The following is a 16,140-nucleotide window of genomic DNA, read 5'->3' as shown; positions in this document are numbered from 1 at the left end:
ATCAATCATAAACACAAACACACACTCCAAATATAAAGCAGGGAGTCTCGTCTGACTCGGTCTGCCTGAAAGAGGGCAACAGGCACTGAGCCACTGTCGGATGCCGGTACATGAAAGAGTCTGACAGGCTCCCAATCCCCATAGCTGCATCTTTTTTATTCTTTGTCATTCTCTGGCATACAGGCAGCCGTTTGGAATGTGCGAGGAAGTGTCAAGGACAGCGAGTGTGTACAAGAAACTTGTATCACCAGCAGACGAGTCATGTCAGGTCAAGAAGAGTGCAAGTTTTGGAGCGCGACTGCCCGGACTGCTGAAAGCAAGCTAAATCTGCTCACATAGCACTTGGGTTAGTAAGCAGCAATGTTTGCTTCCATCAGGTGATACTTAAAGCCAGAGTGGGCGAGAAAAGGCGAGAGCTTTTGTCTGTGTCGAACTTGAGGTAGTGCCTTTCCTGGTAGGTACTTCTTACTGAAGCTAAAAGCAAGTGATGGCATATTGTTTGACGTAACATATACAGAAACAAGGAGATGGGAAAGTGCTGTGTTGCCAAGATACTATCAGGACTAAACCTCAGCTTTATTCACAACACTGGGAAAGTGAAGCAATAAACTGTTATAAGTTAAGGGTGAATGTTGAGGTTTTATCATCAGACATGCTAGTTATTTCACTGCATTGTAGCATTGATTTATGTTTGCGATTTCTGACATTTGTTGCATCTGGGATTCTCGGTGTGTACTCCATCGTCACAGTGGTTGTTTTTCCATTAAAAACAGGAAACCGTCCTCATCCTCTGGGCTTTGCATGGTCTCAAAACAAATCTTTATGATATATCCCTTTTTGCTCTCTACAACAGCAGCAGCCTCAGATCAGCTCATTGTTTCTGCATCCCAAAATGGTTGTTGGAGAAGCAACAGTGCAAGATTAATGAGGGCACATTATCATTTCCATCTCAATCACAGATAGTCAGCAGCCGGGAGAAGAGAAGGAAAGGAAAGAAAGGGGAAACTACAGAATGGGTGCTTTTGTTATTATGAACATTATACTCAAGCTATTATGTAATGAAGAGTGTTTCATATCGAGAGCAAGGTAATGCACATGGTGGCACAGAGCCAGGAGCAGGCTGATCAGGTGACTGACTGACTGACTGACAGTCCGTCTTACAATCCCTGAAACGATTTCAGAATCTCAACCGTTCTGACAAAGGGGTGCAAGCAGAGTTCAGCTGTCATTTAAGGCATAAATGTCCGGCAGATTTATCTTCCACAAACATTAACATTGAATCGTGGCTGTCAGCATGCATGTCACCGGGCTCTGATGTGGAGGTGGAGCGGCTGACAGGAAGGAAGAGAAAAGGGAATAAAAGAAGGCAGTATAGGGAATGTGAAAGCCCTCAAGCACAGTTCTCCAGAGTTGTGCTGGGGAAACTTTACGCCGGCGTTATCTCGTTAAGTCATTGAAGGACACCAGACGACTGATTGAACAGAGCTGACTTCAGCACAATTTCCTCCTCGTGGCGACAAGTATCAACCAGGCCATTGCTACCTATATTCTGCATTAACTACATCTCAGGCCTCCCACTTTGACAAATGGCTTCTGTCTCTTCTAATGTAATATTTGTTTCTGCTTCTGAGAGCCTCTCGGTGAGTCTGTCTGCCGACTGCTTCATTGTGTTAGTCGACTTTATTCCCCGACCGGCTGTCAATTGGTGGACCGTCTGAGTGTTCCCGTCCGTCTGTCTTTTGTATCCGTGCCTTCCACCCTTTTTTCTCCTTCTCCCAAGCTTCCAACTGTTCCCTAGTCAACTCTTTGCTCTGTCTCGCGCTCACCATTCCTCTGTCTCCCTTGTGCACTCTGTCTTCTCCGAGTCTTCCATCCAACTTGCATCCCCCCTTTTTTTCTCTCTCTCGCTCTCTCTCTCTCTCCACTTTACCGCTATGTCTTTGCTCCAGATGCTAGCTGTCTCAGCTCCTTGGGCCGCGTCTCAGTGATGGGCCCCTCCAGGAATTCAAAGCACCATTCTGGCATTTTTTTCCGAGCAATTGCTTTTTGCAGTAATAAAGGGGGAGTAGCTTTAGCATCTCTCTCTGAATGGACTTACTGGCCCCAGGCAAAACATGCACAAGTGCACATCCGTGAATCCTCTCGAGGCAGGAGCACACCGCAGGACTCTGTCCGGACTGCGACCCAATTAAGCCGTCGCACATAATTTACAGCACTGGTCTCAAGGACGTAGCATTAATCACTTTTTCTTTGTCAAAGACTCCGAATGAGGCTACCGAATCTTAAATACTGCCTTTTTTATTTGAATAAGGAACGCCTGAACCGTTTCACACAAACAATGTTTTTCTTTGACGTTGACCTGTTGAGCCCCGCAGTCATACACCACTAACAAGATGATATGTAAATATTATACTTGCCGTTTTAAATGGTAATTAAAGTCACATTGACACCCAATTAATTCACGATAGGACACGGAGCATTTAAGGTGCAATTAGCCATGGAGGCGGCCACGGCGATAGTGCCTAACTGCAAACTCCAAACTCTCACATTAGGTAAATGTCACTGCTTATTAGCATGCTATTATGGCATGGTTCTTTTTTTTAACAAGGTGATGGTAGAGGAAACTGGCAACCCTGGAACACAAACAGAGGAAGAAAAACAACAGAGGAGAGGATGAAGTGAGACAAAGAAGTTGCTCCTAATGCAATTTTTACTACATCCCAGCGTAAACAAGTGCACCAACTGTTAACGGTTCTGCGACAGTGGAGCAGCTGGGGAGGAACAGGCTGTATGCCGTTCTGATACAGATGAAGCTGTGATAACAAAACTGCAAAACGCAGCCATGATGCTGACGTGTAGGATTTACAGTGCTTAATAGACTCGCTCTGTCTCTTTGTATAAGGAATGCAAGGTCTTTGCCATTAAATGGCAATACATTTTTTTTTATTAAGGAGGTTTTTTCCTACCTGCAATCAATAGCTTCAACGAGAGACAGGCTCGCACACAAACGTATATATAGAGTGGTTATGTATCGAAAGGAAAAGCGCTGCGCCGGTAATTGATTGCATACCTGCATTTATAAGTGTGTGTGTATTAGGCTTGTCAACTAAAAGGCCAGCATTCATTGATCCAGTGAGATGCTGCAGAGAACATTGAACTGTTTTCTGTTATGTCATTTCAGAAATAATTCAGTTTGACTTCTATGTTGCAATGTAAATCACTTTTTCTTTCTTCTAGGGAATGCAGGGTAGCTGTTTATCTTAAATATCACAGTGTTGCTGTGAATCGAAGCCTGGTGTGGACTAAACCAAATCAACGCTAATACACGGGGGAGTATGCTAAAAGAAAAGTACCAAAGTCAGTAAGATGCAACCTTTCGAGCAATTCTTACTCGTCTAAAAACCCTAACCCTAACCCTTTACGAAAAACCCATGCATAATTAATATATCGCCGTCTGGATCCAAATTGACAGACAGGCATTGCCATCGACAGAGTCACATTGCAGCGTGAAGTTTGCTAGAATTCAAGGTGAAACAGCCAACTCTTTATTCAGCATAACAGATGTTCAGTGTATAAAAAATGGGGAATGCTGCTCGGAAAGGAAGCAATCTACTTGTCAACTTTAGCACTATGTCACTGTAAAAGAAACAAAAGGGGTCCCAGGTTTGATGTAATTGCCTTTCCCCGGTCCAAAGTGTGCAAACATCAACACATTTTAAAACTTCCGGGATGATGGATGCCCACTGCCTCACAGAAGGGGCCAAGAGCAGCAACCATATGCCTGTAGATCCCCATCAGCAATCATTCCCTTAACTCAAAATTGTACTCATTTCCAGACAAAGGAAAGCAGCTTTGGGTTGACACATGAGTGCAGCACACATAGAGAAACACACTGCCAGTGGCCAAACCGCATCTCCAACTTAATGTCAATGGGTCCCTGCACACGCTGAAAAAAATCCCATTGCTGCTAAATATTTCATACTGTGAGTCACAAAATGTCTTAATATTCCTTCCTTGAGTTACCCAACTTTCCATCTGTGGCAGGCTCATTAAGCGATAACGGAAACCCCCCAGTACCCTAAATGATGTGGTCTCTGGCCGGATTTCCGATTGGTCCATTATGTCGCTTTGGAAAACTCAACAAGTTGACTCTCTTTATGAATTGATGGCTCTTCCTGCTCTTGTCTCCCCCCTCCCTCCCCTGGCTTGAGGCTATGCTTGAAATAAAACACAATGAATACATTTACCTACAAGTTATTTTATCCAAGTCAGCTGAGTCCCCGTTTCCTCGCCTGGGGAGTCAGACGTCTCTGATTGTATGTATGTGTGTGTTTGTGTGTGTGTGTGTACCTTACTGTAAGTGTGATTATGTGTTTGGGTGAGATGCCTGGGCGCGTCACCACACCATCTTCTCTCCATGGATGCCCCCGAGCTGCGGTTCAGTCAACAGCCAACAATCCATCGATTGAGCCGCAGAACAACAGCGAGTCATAAACAAACACAGGAGACCACGCTGAGAGACAGAGTGACGGTTGGGGGGGAGGGGGGGGGGGAAGCAGAGGAATGTGTACTCATGCATGTGTGTGTGTGTGTGAGAGACCTTTCTGCATCTTTAAAATCTGGGATGCGATGTTCATGTATGTGCATCATGACCCTGAATAGCTGTTTTGAAGCGTGTGACTCATGTTCCTGCTTTGATGTTACGTTCATTAATATCTCTGATGTGTGTTTACCCTTGAGTGCTTATATCTGTCTGTGCATCTAGGTGCATCTTGATTCCGAATGAATTGCCACATTGTAAGTGTTGCTTTAAGATAGAACTTGTGCCTGACCTCTCCACCTATTTCTTCCTACAGCGCCTCCCTTTTCTCCTTACTGCTTGTCACCATCTCCCCCTCTTTCTCTTCGTCTGCAGTTCAGACATGGACCAGTACATTCCTCAGCAATCCCGAGCTAAGATTAGCATACTGATTAGCTAACCTCGTGGCTCTATCGTAGCCTCTCCCCCCACCTCGAGCTCACATGACGGGGTCTACAGCCTCATGAATACATAATGGCACCGTCTGCAAACAAATGCATGCCTGAGAGCTTCCAGAGGAGGGAGCTAGTGCACAGAACACAATGCTTTTTATTTTATAATTTAATCACAGGTTACTGAGGCGTTCTCGTGTGATTACAACACAATATGAGCGGTTCATTTGGCGAAATTTTTCACCCATCTCACTTTCTTTTTTTCACCCTTCTCTTATTTCCTTTCCACTTCCCTTTCAAAATATGCTTTTCATTAGTCACCCTCCTCCTGCCTTTCTCCCTTCCTTTCTTCTCTCCCTTTTGTTATCAAGGCATTAGCGAGCATATCAAGCCACCTCCTGCTCTCACCTCTTTCAATGCAACCACTTATATCCTTCCCTCCCTCCCCCTTTTCCTCCACCACATCTCCCTCTCTTTTGCTCTCGCCTCTTAAATCTCTACTCTCTGAGAAGGGCCTGAGTGAGGACGGCAGATCGTGTGAAGTTGGATGTTGATTCTAGGTGACAGGCACCATATGAGTCATAGCCATAATCACAGAGCTCCCTTCAACCTATCCCCCCCCCTCCCTCCCCCCTCTTTTGGCTGCACAACACAGCAGCACAGCAAAGCAACAAAACAACAGTTCTACAGTACACACCATGCATGGAGATGGATACAAACAGTACAGCATTTATTTTTCCTCTTGAATACTGTACTGTACATCACAACCGTTAAAAAGCTCATCCAACAATCCACTCAAATAATTACCACATGGGTAGAAAATGTCAATTAAATGTTCAGAGACAGATTTTTGAGCATTTTCCAACGTATGTATGCATAAATATTGAAGGTGCACAGTTGAATAGTCATATTACAGCCTATTTAGAATATATGTACATTTGTCTCCATTCAAATTATTAGAAATATTAAACAAAACATGTATTGATGGCCAAAAAGAAAATGAAGGAATGTCAAACTGTAATAAAGTTACATTAATCAATAATTCTTTGGGAGTGAGCTACTATGCGCCTGTTTTCACATTTTTACAAACCTTGAGTGACACATTTAAAGGTACCAGCTTGTAAAATGAGAAAATTTTCTGACTTTCCTCGTCCTTGGCAATTATAGTATTGAACATCTTTGGGGTTTTGACTGTCAAAGCCAGGATATTTGATGAGCCAAAGAAGATGTTTCACTGACATCCATTGGCGGTTTTCACTGATTAACAAAGTGATTTATAAAACAACATGACTAGCAGATAAATCAGTAGCAGCAGTATCCCTAAAATATAGAGAACTTGGAAAGTGAAGTATTTACTGTCCAAGTAAATTTGAAATAACAGAAAAAGATTCAAATTAAAAGCTAAACATATTATTTGGAAATTCAATAAAGGTCATCAGAGTGTGAAAGTATGCCAGGAATTGAACGCTCATTGCATAATTTCTTAGATTTGGTAAATATAAAGAAAGAAGAGGTAATGGGTGGACTGACAACCAAAAATAAACAGCCGATAGACCTGGATTATATAAAATAACCTGTCGTGGTCAACTTAACTCTTTACCAGGAAACACACCCAAAAATAATAAGACTTTAATGAAAATAGGATTGGTAAAGATAGCAAAATATTACCCTAAAAATGAAATTGGATTAAAATACAGAGGTCTGTAGCATAACAACTAAGGGTAAGTGGACCAAACCCCCTGCTGGGACATCCAAGGACACAAGTAGAGGAGAAGGGGAGATAAATACATGAAAGCTGAGGGGCCAAGGTCAAATTAAATGGAAATGGGTGAGAAGAAAGCTTAAAGATAAAGCAGGGGAATCATCAGAGCTGCAAGCACAGAGGATTTTTGGCCGGAAAGACCACAAGCTGAGACAAAAGACACATTTAAAGAGGGAGAGCTATAAGAAAAAGAAGCAAGCGCCCTCAGATCCACATATCTGTAGAAACACAAGGAAGTCATTGGATTGAACCATTTTTCTACACATGATACCTTACACAAGCGATTCCAGCCTCATTTAAAAAATAAAGCGATCAAAGGATTGTGAGCAGTAGGGGTTAAAGAGTTTTTTGAAAAAGTGAAAAACAGGAAATCAAAGAATCACTTCTGATCAGATTATTAACTTGCAGAAGGGGTGGTGAAGGTCCTCTGGGGGGGATTCAAAGACTGCTGACTGAAACAAACATCTAAGCTCCATTGATTGGAGACAAGCAGAAGATCAATCAACATGGCCGAAGGCACTGTAAAAGAAGAAGAAGCCCCCCCGCCCATATACAGAAGCATTCACTCTATTAACCTGCCGTCTGTTTGATTACAAAGCAAACTCAATCTCCCGTCCGTTGTGGAAGTAAAAATAAGTACCAGCGTAGGTAATGTGTCCAGATAAATGCGGATCAGTACCTAAGCGGCTAATGAAATACCTCAGGATCTTCAAATATATATACTAATGTACTTTTTTATGGAATTTGCAGATAGACTCCGTTTTATTCACACGTAGCAGACTGGAGAGCACAATGTGCCAGCTGGATATCGCCTCAAAAGTGAGTCAGTGATGGGAGGCGAGAAGGTGTGAGGGAGCCAGGGAACGAGAAATAAAAAGACATCATCACAGCCAGAGAAGTAGACCGTGTTTGTGCTTGCATAGATGTGTTTTATCCTGAGGCAATTACCGCCTGGAGTATTCGATTTGTCGAAGTCAAAGAGCTTAGTCATTGATTTTTTTTAAGTCTGCTTTTTCATATTTGTGTGGATTCTCTATGTCCTGCAACCAGTGTTTAGTGCAGAGACAATATGACAGACGCATGACTGTGTCACCTCTGTAAGTGAGTCTGACAGTAACACACCCCTTAGGACAGATATGTGTGTGTGTGTGTGTGTGTGTGTGTGTGTGTGTGTGTGTGTGTGTGTGTGTGTGTGTGTGTGTGTGTGTGTGTGTGTGTGTGTGTGTGTGTGTGTGTGTGTGTGTGAGTGAGTGAGTGAGTGAGTGAGTGAGTGAGTGAGTGAGTGAGTGAGTGAGTGAGTGAGTGAGAGAGAGAGAGAGAGAGAGAGAGAGAGAGAGAGTGAGAGAGTGAGAGACTGAGGAGCCTTAATTAGGCCTTTGGGACACTTGAGCTCAAACTCCTGTACAAAAATTAAAAAATAGTTACCATCACACAATAATGCCAATATCCTACTTATCTAATCCCCCCACCCCCACCCTCCCCTCCTCTTCCCTTTCATGCATGAGTGAGCGCACGAACATTGAAGGGAATGCATGGGATTTAGTGTGTGTGTGTGTTTCCAATATTAACTGCTCAGAAAAACAATACCACTAGTGAGATCGATACGATTGCCAAGAATGTGGTGCCCGCCCCCCCACCCCTTGCTGCGCACCAGCGACATTCACCCACATTGCCGTTACGTGTGGTCCAACGCTGAGCGCCGGGACTTACCGCAGTAGAGGAGCAGCAGCGCGGTCAGGAGCACTACAGCCCAGAAAGTTGACGACATTCTCGGCCAGCGACCGGCATCTTTGCGCCTCGCCGACCTGGACACTGAAGCCATTGAACAAACGGTGCACTTCCTCTTCGAAGAGACGGGTAATAATAATAAATGAAAAAAAAGGCAAAAAAGGTGGTAATCTCACAATCCAGCTCGGCCTCTCACACAGCTCATAGGTCCGCGTGTAATCCCACAAAAAGACATGTCAAGACGGAGCAAGTGACAGAAAAGCGGTGATTTGCTCCTTGCGCAAAAGAAAAAAGGTCTCATCTTCCTTATGAGTCGGAAATAATTGCAGTTTTTGTTTTTTCAATTCGTGCAGAAACTCAAGTTAGTTGTCCCAAAGTGTTCCCTTTATTTTAGTAAGAAGAAGCTTGGCGCGTTGAGTCAATGCTCAAAGTGTTCCATCATCTGTACCGCAGCGTCGTAAAAGCCTCCTTTACCTGTGGTCGGGTTTCATCGATTCTCTCCTGACTCACCAGCCCAGCAGCATAGCCCCCCGAAAAACCGAGTGGAAAAATGAAACTCGGTCCTGTAAAATCCGCTGAGTGAACGTCTGGGGTGGATGGTCGAGAAAAAGAAGAGGGGGGAAAAGTCCTTTAAGCTCTCGGTTTTGGTAACGAAGTAGCTGAGGATCACAGCATGCTTGCAGGAGGGGACGGAGGAAGGAGAGTGGATGAGTAGAGAAAGGCTGTGGGAGGAAAAGTGCGCACTGTGCGACTCCCAGAGATTTTTTTTTCCAAAGTGAAACACTCAGATAATCAATATTACGTCAGCAATGAGCCACTTCAGGTGCCATAACATTACCCTGTGTTAAAAAAAACGTGTTACATAATTTTAAAAAAACAGCGTGAATCACAGTTAAATATGTGTTTGGGGGGAGTTTTATTTTTAAATCGAATGACATTTACCCACTTCACATGCAGCCTTCAATAAGAGCCACGTCATTCACATTATTTTTGTGAGTAGAGATTTTCTTTGTATCCTGCAGCAATTGTATCAGTTGTGCACATGTTTTTCAAATGTGCATGTTAGACACACATTTAAAGGGAAATACATTAATACACGTATGTTATGTGTGACTGAATAGTTAAAAACTGCAGTGATGAGCACGAGCTTCTTTCAAACATTTTATTTGTTAAATGGACCTTGGTCGTGTGGTTGTCCTATTTCAGCATTTCACAATAATACAAATATGCATTTTATTGCAGGAATATTTAAAACTACCCTGAAATGAGTGAGGGAAAATTGCTCGAGGTAACTTTGTTCACATAATGCATCTATTTATTATCTGATGTCATTGTTTTTGGTTGTTTTAAGATTTTAACAAAGAAACATATTTTGGACATCTACCAATGAGTGTGTCAGGGGTTCCATCCCCAGTCCATGCAGTCAACATGTTATGGTGTCCTTGGGAAAGATACCGAACCCCCAAACTGCTCACATGCGATGGTAATATCTAAGGTACTGAAGTGCATGTGTACTTTGGATAACGGTGTCAGCTATATAACATGTAATGCAATACATGATCTTATAAGATATGATGCATCATAGCCCCAAAGTGTTCAGAAAAGGGCTCACAGGATGCATCATTATTAGGTCCACACTTGAATTGTGTGTATGTACAGCGCAATAGTAACATTTCTCAACACAATATCTCACAAGGTCCGTCTAAATCATGTCTCCCTCCTGTGTCTTAAATTCTTCCTTTGGTCTTTAACCCTACTTTGGTAAAGCCCCCTCTCCAGAAAAAGCACAGTCTGTTCTGATCGGCTTGTGAGAACAATGATAAAAGTAGTGTTAAACTGCTGCTGGAGATACTCACATTGGGGAAGGGGGGGTTATCGTACAGTTTTGGGGTGAGTGGGCACTTTTAAGTATAGGTGCTACAACATGAAAGATTGTACCTAATATTTCCCCTTAAGTTAGATATATTTGAAATGTAGGATTTTATCTTGTATTGCACTATTGTGACACTATCCTGCTACTCTTATATGTTAGTGGACTTTAATACATCTTCCTCCACTGCTTCAAAAACAGAAACAGTGCCCTGATAGTGCCAGAGTTTTACAGACAACTCCATGGAAGGCACGATGGAGAGTTGGTACCATGGACAGCATCAGGTCCTGACTCTCGGCCCTCTGTCTGACACAATGGAGGTGCTGTACCAAGGACAGCGCCAGCTCTTGGCCCTCAGCACCAGGGAAAGCGCCACATAGGGCTCTGGCTGCTACCGTCAAACTGGAGCTGGATGTCTGCTGGCGGTAAGGCTCTGGAGGCTTCCGTGCATCCACCTGAGGACCCACCGCCTTGCGTACTAAACCTTAAGCTCTCTTCTAAACTTTTTGTCATCTCCATGCAAATAAATAAGCAAGAAAAATTCTATTTCCAAACCAGAAACTAATTAAGATAGTCCGTCAGTGTCGTCCTTTATAGAGACTGCCAGTTATCCCTGCCTAGCTTTGCTGCAGTAATGTGCATTAGACTGGAGCTCTTGTAAAGCGGACTGTAAACCACTCTGGGTGTAGTTAAATAGTTAATTACAGCCTGTGTCCCCAGCAGCCCTTGTAAACCTCTAAATCTGCTATAATCAGTGTTTTTTTGATGGGAAAAATGTATAAAGTGGACATTTCCTTCCTAAAATCCTCTGTGCTTCCCCAACCTGCGCCTATGCCATCTCTCCTCTACAGTCTCTTGCTGCAGTGCTGATCTTTAAAAGCGATGGACTCGATGTAGACAGTCAATTACAGCCCTGGTGGGAAAGCACTGGCATGGTGCCTCCTGCATGGTGTTGTGTCAGTGACTGTTCGTCAAGGCCAAAGCCTCCTAGGCACATGCACAATTGCACCGGCACAAAAGCCTACACACATTTAATGCAAATTATGCAATTAAGCACATATAGCATAGGCTGCGTTTCTCTTTCAGATTTTCTCCCACTAATGAAAGCAGCTTTTCAGGTCTGATATCATACACAAGCTGCAGCCTACATATGTTATCCCCCACCCCCTCCTTCACTTTTACGTAACATTTTCTAAAAGTACAAAGAGAGTGAAACACACGGCTGACTCGGATATTGCTATTTTGGAGGATGTTACCCCCCTCCTCACAGGCTTCAAAGTTGAACAAAAAGATATTGGCTGCCTCTGTTTTGGCAGAGAACCATAGTGAACTTTTATCTTATTCTCTTTCAACATGAATAGACATTGTGGCTGCGGTTCTATTGACGCCCGGCGCTCATTTCTGCTTATAGCGCCGAGGTCTGGCTTCAGATGGATTTGTGAAATATCTCCGCAGTTTAAATGGTGTTTTTAAAATGTGGATGAGGATTTTAAGGGATATATTCACACGTCGCTGCCAAGCCTAGAAGCTAAAAAAGTGACTGTTGTGTTGTTCTGTTGATAGAGACATACGCTTCATTTGCAGAGAGCTTAGGACATCTTTATCTGGAACTACAAAAATACTTGTTAAACGCGCAACGAAGGAGCTCTGTCCTTTTGTTTTACTTTGATGACTTTGAAAAGAAGCCCCGCCTCATTTAAAGAGGACATACTGTATCATGCTCACTTCCAGGTTTCATATTTGTATTTTGTGCCTCTACTGTGACATGCTTTAATGTTCAAAGCTCTTCATTTCCTGCCTGTGCTGCAGCACCTCTTTTCACCCTCTGTCTGAAACTAGAGCCCAGTCTGCTCCGATTGGTTAGCTGGCCTGCTCTGTTGGGATTGGTCAACTGCTTAGAGATGTCCTACCCCTTAGCCTATCACTTACAAATTGTTGGCGCGATAGAGGCGTGAGTGTTACATAGTGATGTCACTACGTTACAGAAGTAAACAAAGGAGTCCAATGGGGCATTTCAGTTGCACTACAACAAAGTGAAAGCCCCAATAATGCATTATAGGCTGTTTCTAAAAACAGAGATGTATACTAGCAACAAATTAAATCAAAAGATGGTGTTTCATAAGGAATAGGAACAGGTGGAAATGAAAAAGCCTGAACATTTCACTCCAAAAATATAAACTGTGTCAGATCCATTCAATTATTTACCTCTTTGTTATTCTTTACTTCTACTGCTCTGATCAAGACATCAAATCTTAAGCTGGGGCCAAGACCTGTATTTCAGGCTAATTTTAGAGCCTCAAATGAAAAGAAATTTAGATTTCAGATCAAGGTCACCTGTTGAACTTGAATAATAACAACAGCACAATTTCTAAATGGTGAAGAAAGTATAATTAATGGGTGAAAATCTACTGCTGCGTCTAAGTTTAGAACTAAAGTAAAAATCAGGCATTTATCATTAACGAGATTTGCTCTCTGACCTTCATGTTTCATATTAAAATGCTTTTATGCAACTTCCGTTTTAAAGGCAACGTATAATTCTAATCCACCAAAAGGGTTTTCTTTGTATATAGATTTTTGTAGTGTTCACACGCTGGTTCTAATAACTAAATATCACCTCTGTCAACTTGTTCATGTGTCTTCCATTAAAAAGCCTGCTGCTGCGGCTCTGTAAGTGATTGTGGGCAGGAGTCAACAAGATGTCTAATTGATTTTGCACATGTTTTACAAGTCAGTTAAACTTTTATAGGACTAAAAGGAGGAGGAGGAAGAACTTAACGTTATAGCACCAACGCAGGAAACAGGCTGACTCAGCAGATACTGCACTTATTTATGCTTAATAAGCAAGCATTGCAGTTAATGTGTTTTTCCATATTGAGCAGCTCCCTAAGAAACTCAGAAGTTCATATCATCATATATTGGTCACTGTGAGCCTAACAAGCTGGGTCGCAGTAAGTGATAACTTAAAATCCCTTCATCACAGGATAGAAAACATATATACATTCTAATTAAAAAGAAAAATGAGTAGCAGCAGTAGGCACCTATGTGGTCCTAAACAATGGTGGAAAGTTGTAAAGATTATCTACTTAGTCTACTTAAGTATAACTTGGTCACAGCACAGGCACAACATATTCATATTAACGTGTAATGAGCATAATAGGGCGCCTTTAACAATTTAGAATTGCTACTTTTATCTACTGGTCTGAAAACGTCTTCCAACTCTGGTCCTAAATAGGTCAGAACAGCAAGCTTTTCTAAAAGAGAGTATCATTTAATTTCTAAAGTAGAGGCAGTTTGGAGCCGACTCTGCTGGATGTTTCTTTCTTTTTGTGCAAAAACAATAAATCAGGTCCAAACTTGTAAAATAACCTAGCATGAACCTAGCAGCAGCCATTGTGTCAGTACCAGAAAACTTTTGGGGGGGGCTTGTGCAGCACTGAGCTTCTCAGTATGGAAGCGTCTGAGACCTGACCTTTTCTTTGCGCGTCTTCCCTTTGATCCGTCCAGACACAAGCTAGTTCCTCTTTATTGGGCCACCGAGGAGGGCTTTGAACTTATCTTGCCACTGAGTGGTTTAAGCGAACAGAGTGTTCTTATTTGTGCCACAGCAGGATCTCTTTGGCTGTCATGGATCAAGAGAAAAGAGAGGAGAAGCCTTTTCAGCTTTCTGAATATCTGCGAGACCACGGAGCGGAAGGGAGAAAGAGATCCCAGACTTAATGATGGAGCTGAACAGCGCCATGGAGTCAGCGAGTTAATTGCTGTGCTGATAACTCGTCAGCACAATAGTAACGTTTCTCCTTTTGGCCCTCGGCTATGACAATATCATCTCATTTGGAGTTGCAATGAAAATGATATGAATGCTGCATAAAAGCTTTGCAAAACAGATAAATCCTGCATGTTTTCAGCTTCTTTGACAACTAGCTGCCACTTCTGGTTTGAATAGAAAAGTGACAATACCTAGCATTGCATTCCACCAACAATGCATTTATATTCAACTACACTGTGGTCCTCTGTAGCAGACTAATGAGGGCTTAGAGTTTTTTCTGCAAATTGCTAACATTAGCATGTTAACATGCTCACAGTGACGATGCCAGCATGCCAATGGTTATGCTGCATTCACTTAAAGTGTGCTGAATGGGAAATATCAGGGTTATTATGTGCCTGAATGTGTACTTTACTTGTAGGTCAATAAGAGTGCAAGGAGGACGTTAATATGTATCTGTCTTTTCAAAAGGTTAAATCATTTCTGAAGTCTCTCGTGCCATGTGGGTGTCAATATATTACTTATTTGCAAGTAAAACAAATCCATGTGTGCTGTCGTACGAGAAGGGAACATATTAAAACATTGATCCCTCTCATGTCAGTACAGTATGTCATCCTCCTCTAAAATGCAATTTCCTGTACACTGTATGGGTGAAACATAAGTCATATATTTGTGCAATTTATAACCATGGTGCCACAATGTAACTTTTGAATCAATATTGTCATTAAATCTGTGAAAAATGATATGTTGTCATTTATTTTGAATGTAAATCGCACGGTTATTAACGTGGAAATGAAACGCAATTTCCCCAAAAAGCACTGACAGGTATTCCAGCTCTGAGATGGTGTAAAGATCCTATAGTAATTGTCCGATGCACTAATGGAGATGTGTGACTACAATCAAAGTACATTCCATCCAAGCACCTCCTGCTGACGCCTCTGATTACCCGAGCTCCCACAGGGAAAGATCCCACACTGTGAATGCACGCCAGTAACGTTCATGCATCTCCTCCGACATGTAGGAGAAAGAAAATCAATTTTTAACATTGCAGATGATGATGCTGACAGCGATGATTACACACATGAGATAAATGTCCTGACCCTCCCTTGCTTCATCGTCAAGTTGACCCGAGTGCGATATCTTGTGAGCCCCTCGTGCCCGTGTTCGAATTAAAATCAAGCACAGCCATTTGACTAACGGATACGGAGAGTAGGGATAGCGTGCCTTCCAGCAGCAGTGTTGATTGTTGATCCTTGGTAAACACCCTGGCGGGAACCGAGTGACCCACCTGTTCCCCGAACCCATCTCTCTGCTGTCATTTAACAAATGGATAACATGTGCATTTGCTTGTGCTTGCCTTCTGGCTTGGCAACAGGCCAAAGAAAAATGTAAACCCAACGAGGAATAAAGGCACATTTGTACATCATCATATATCAAAAAATATTATTCAAAGGCAGTTTTTCCTCTGCTATTTTAGTGTACCACCGAAGAGGCCCTATTATGCTTTTGGGGGGTTTTCCCTCACTTGTATTGTACTACAAAGGCTTTTAGTGCATGTAAATGGTCTGGAAAGGCTAAAATCCCAAATGTTCTCTTTCAAACCCTCCCTTCCTTGCCTCTATTGGACCACTAAGTGATATGCTAAGAGGCGAGATGCTTCCGACACAGCTGACCAATCACAACAGAGGCTAATCCGTGCAGACTGGGCTCTGGTGTCCGACAGAGGGTGAAAAGAGTTACAAATATATGTTTTAAATATGATATTTAGATGTATATTAAACTGTCCAACATTATATTCTAAACCATTTAAAAAAGAATTATTTTGAATAATATTTTGAGTTTCTTTTCACCAAAACATACTTTTACTCTCTAATATTTGTACTCCTTATACAGATCATACTTTAATACTTTTACCTATAAGTAACATTCTCAAAGCAGTAACTTGTAATGGAGTATTTTTACAATGTTGTTTAAGTACTTTTATTATGTAAAGAATCTATACTTTTTCCACCACTGCTCTTTTGTGTATCTGAGGTATATTTTCCT

At 42.3% G+C, this 16,140-nt stretch overlaps 1 protein-coding gene across 1 annotated transcript in view; it reads right to left on the bottom strand.

Annotated features, from left to right (window-relative positions):
- Positions 1-9,172, bottom strand: part of LOC134878949 (chemokine-like protein TAFA-5) — a 121,991-nt gene extending 112,819 nt beyond the window's left edge. The window contains exon 1 of the mRNA XM_063905137.1: positions 8,444-9,172. Coding sequence (XP_063761207.1) covers positions 8,444-8,555 — 112 coding nt within the window. The 5' untranslated portion in view covers positions 8,556-9,172. The remainder of the gene's footprint in view (positions 1-8,443) is intronic.
- Positions 9,173-16,140: the final 6,968 nt, after the last annotated feature.

Source organism: Eleginops maclovinus, chromosome 17 (assembly GCF_036324505.1).
Source record: "Eleginops maclovinus isolate JMC-PN-2008 ecotype Puerto Natales chromosome 17, JC_Emac_rtc_rv5, whole genome shotgun sequence".
NCBI classification, from domain to species: domain Eukaryota; kingdom Metazoa; phylum Chordata; class Actinopteri; order Perciformes; family Eleginopidae; genus Eleginops; species Eleginops maclovinus.
Note: the sequence above shows the minus strand (reverse complement) of the source record. Positions and strands in the feature narration are given on the sequence as shown.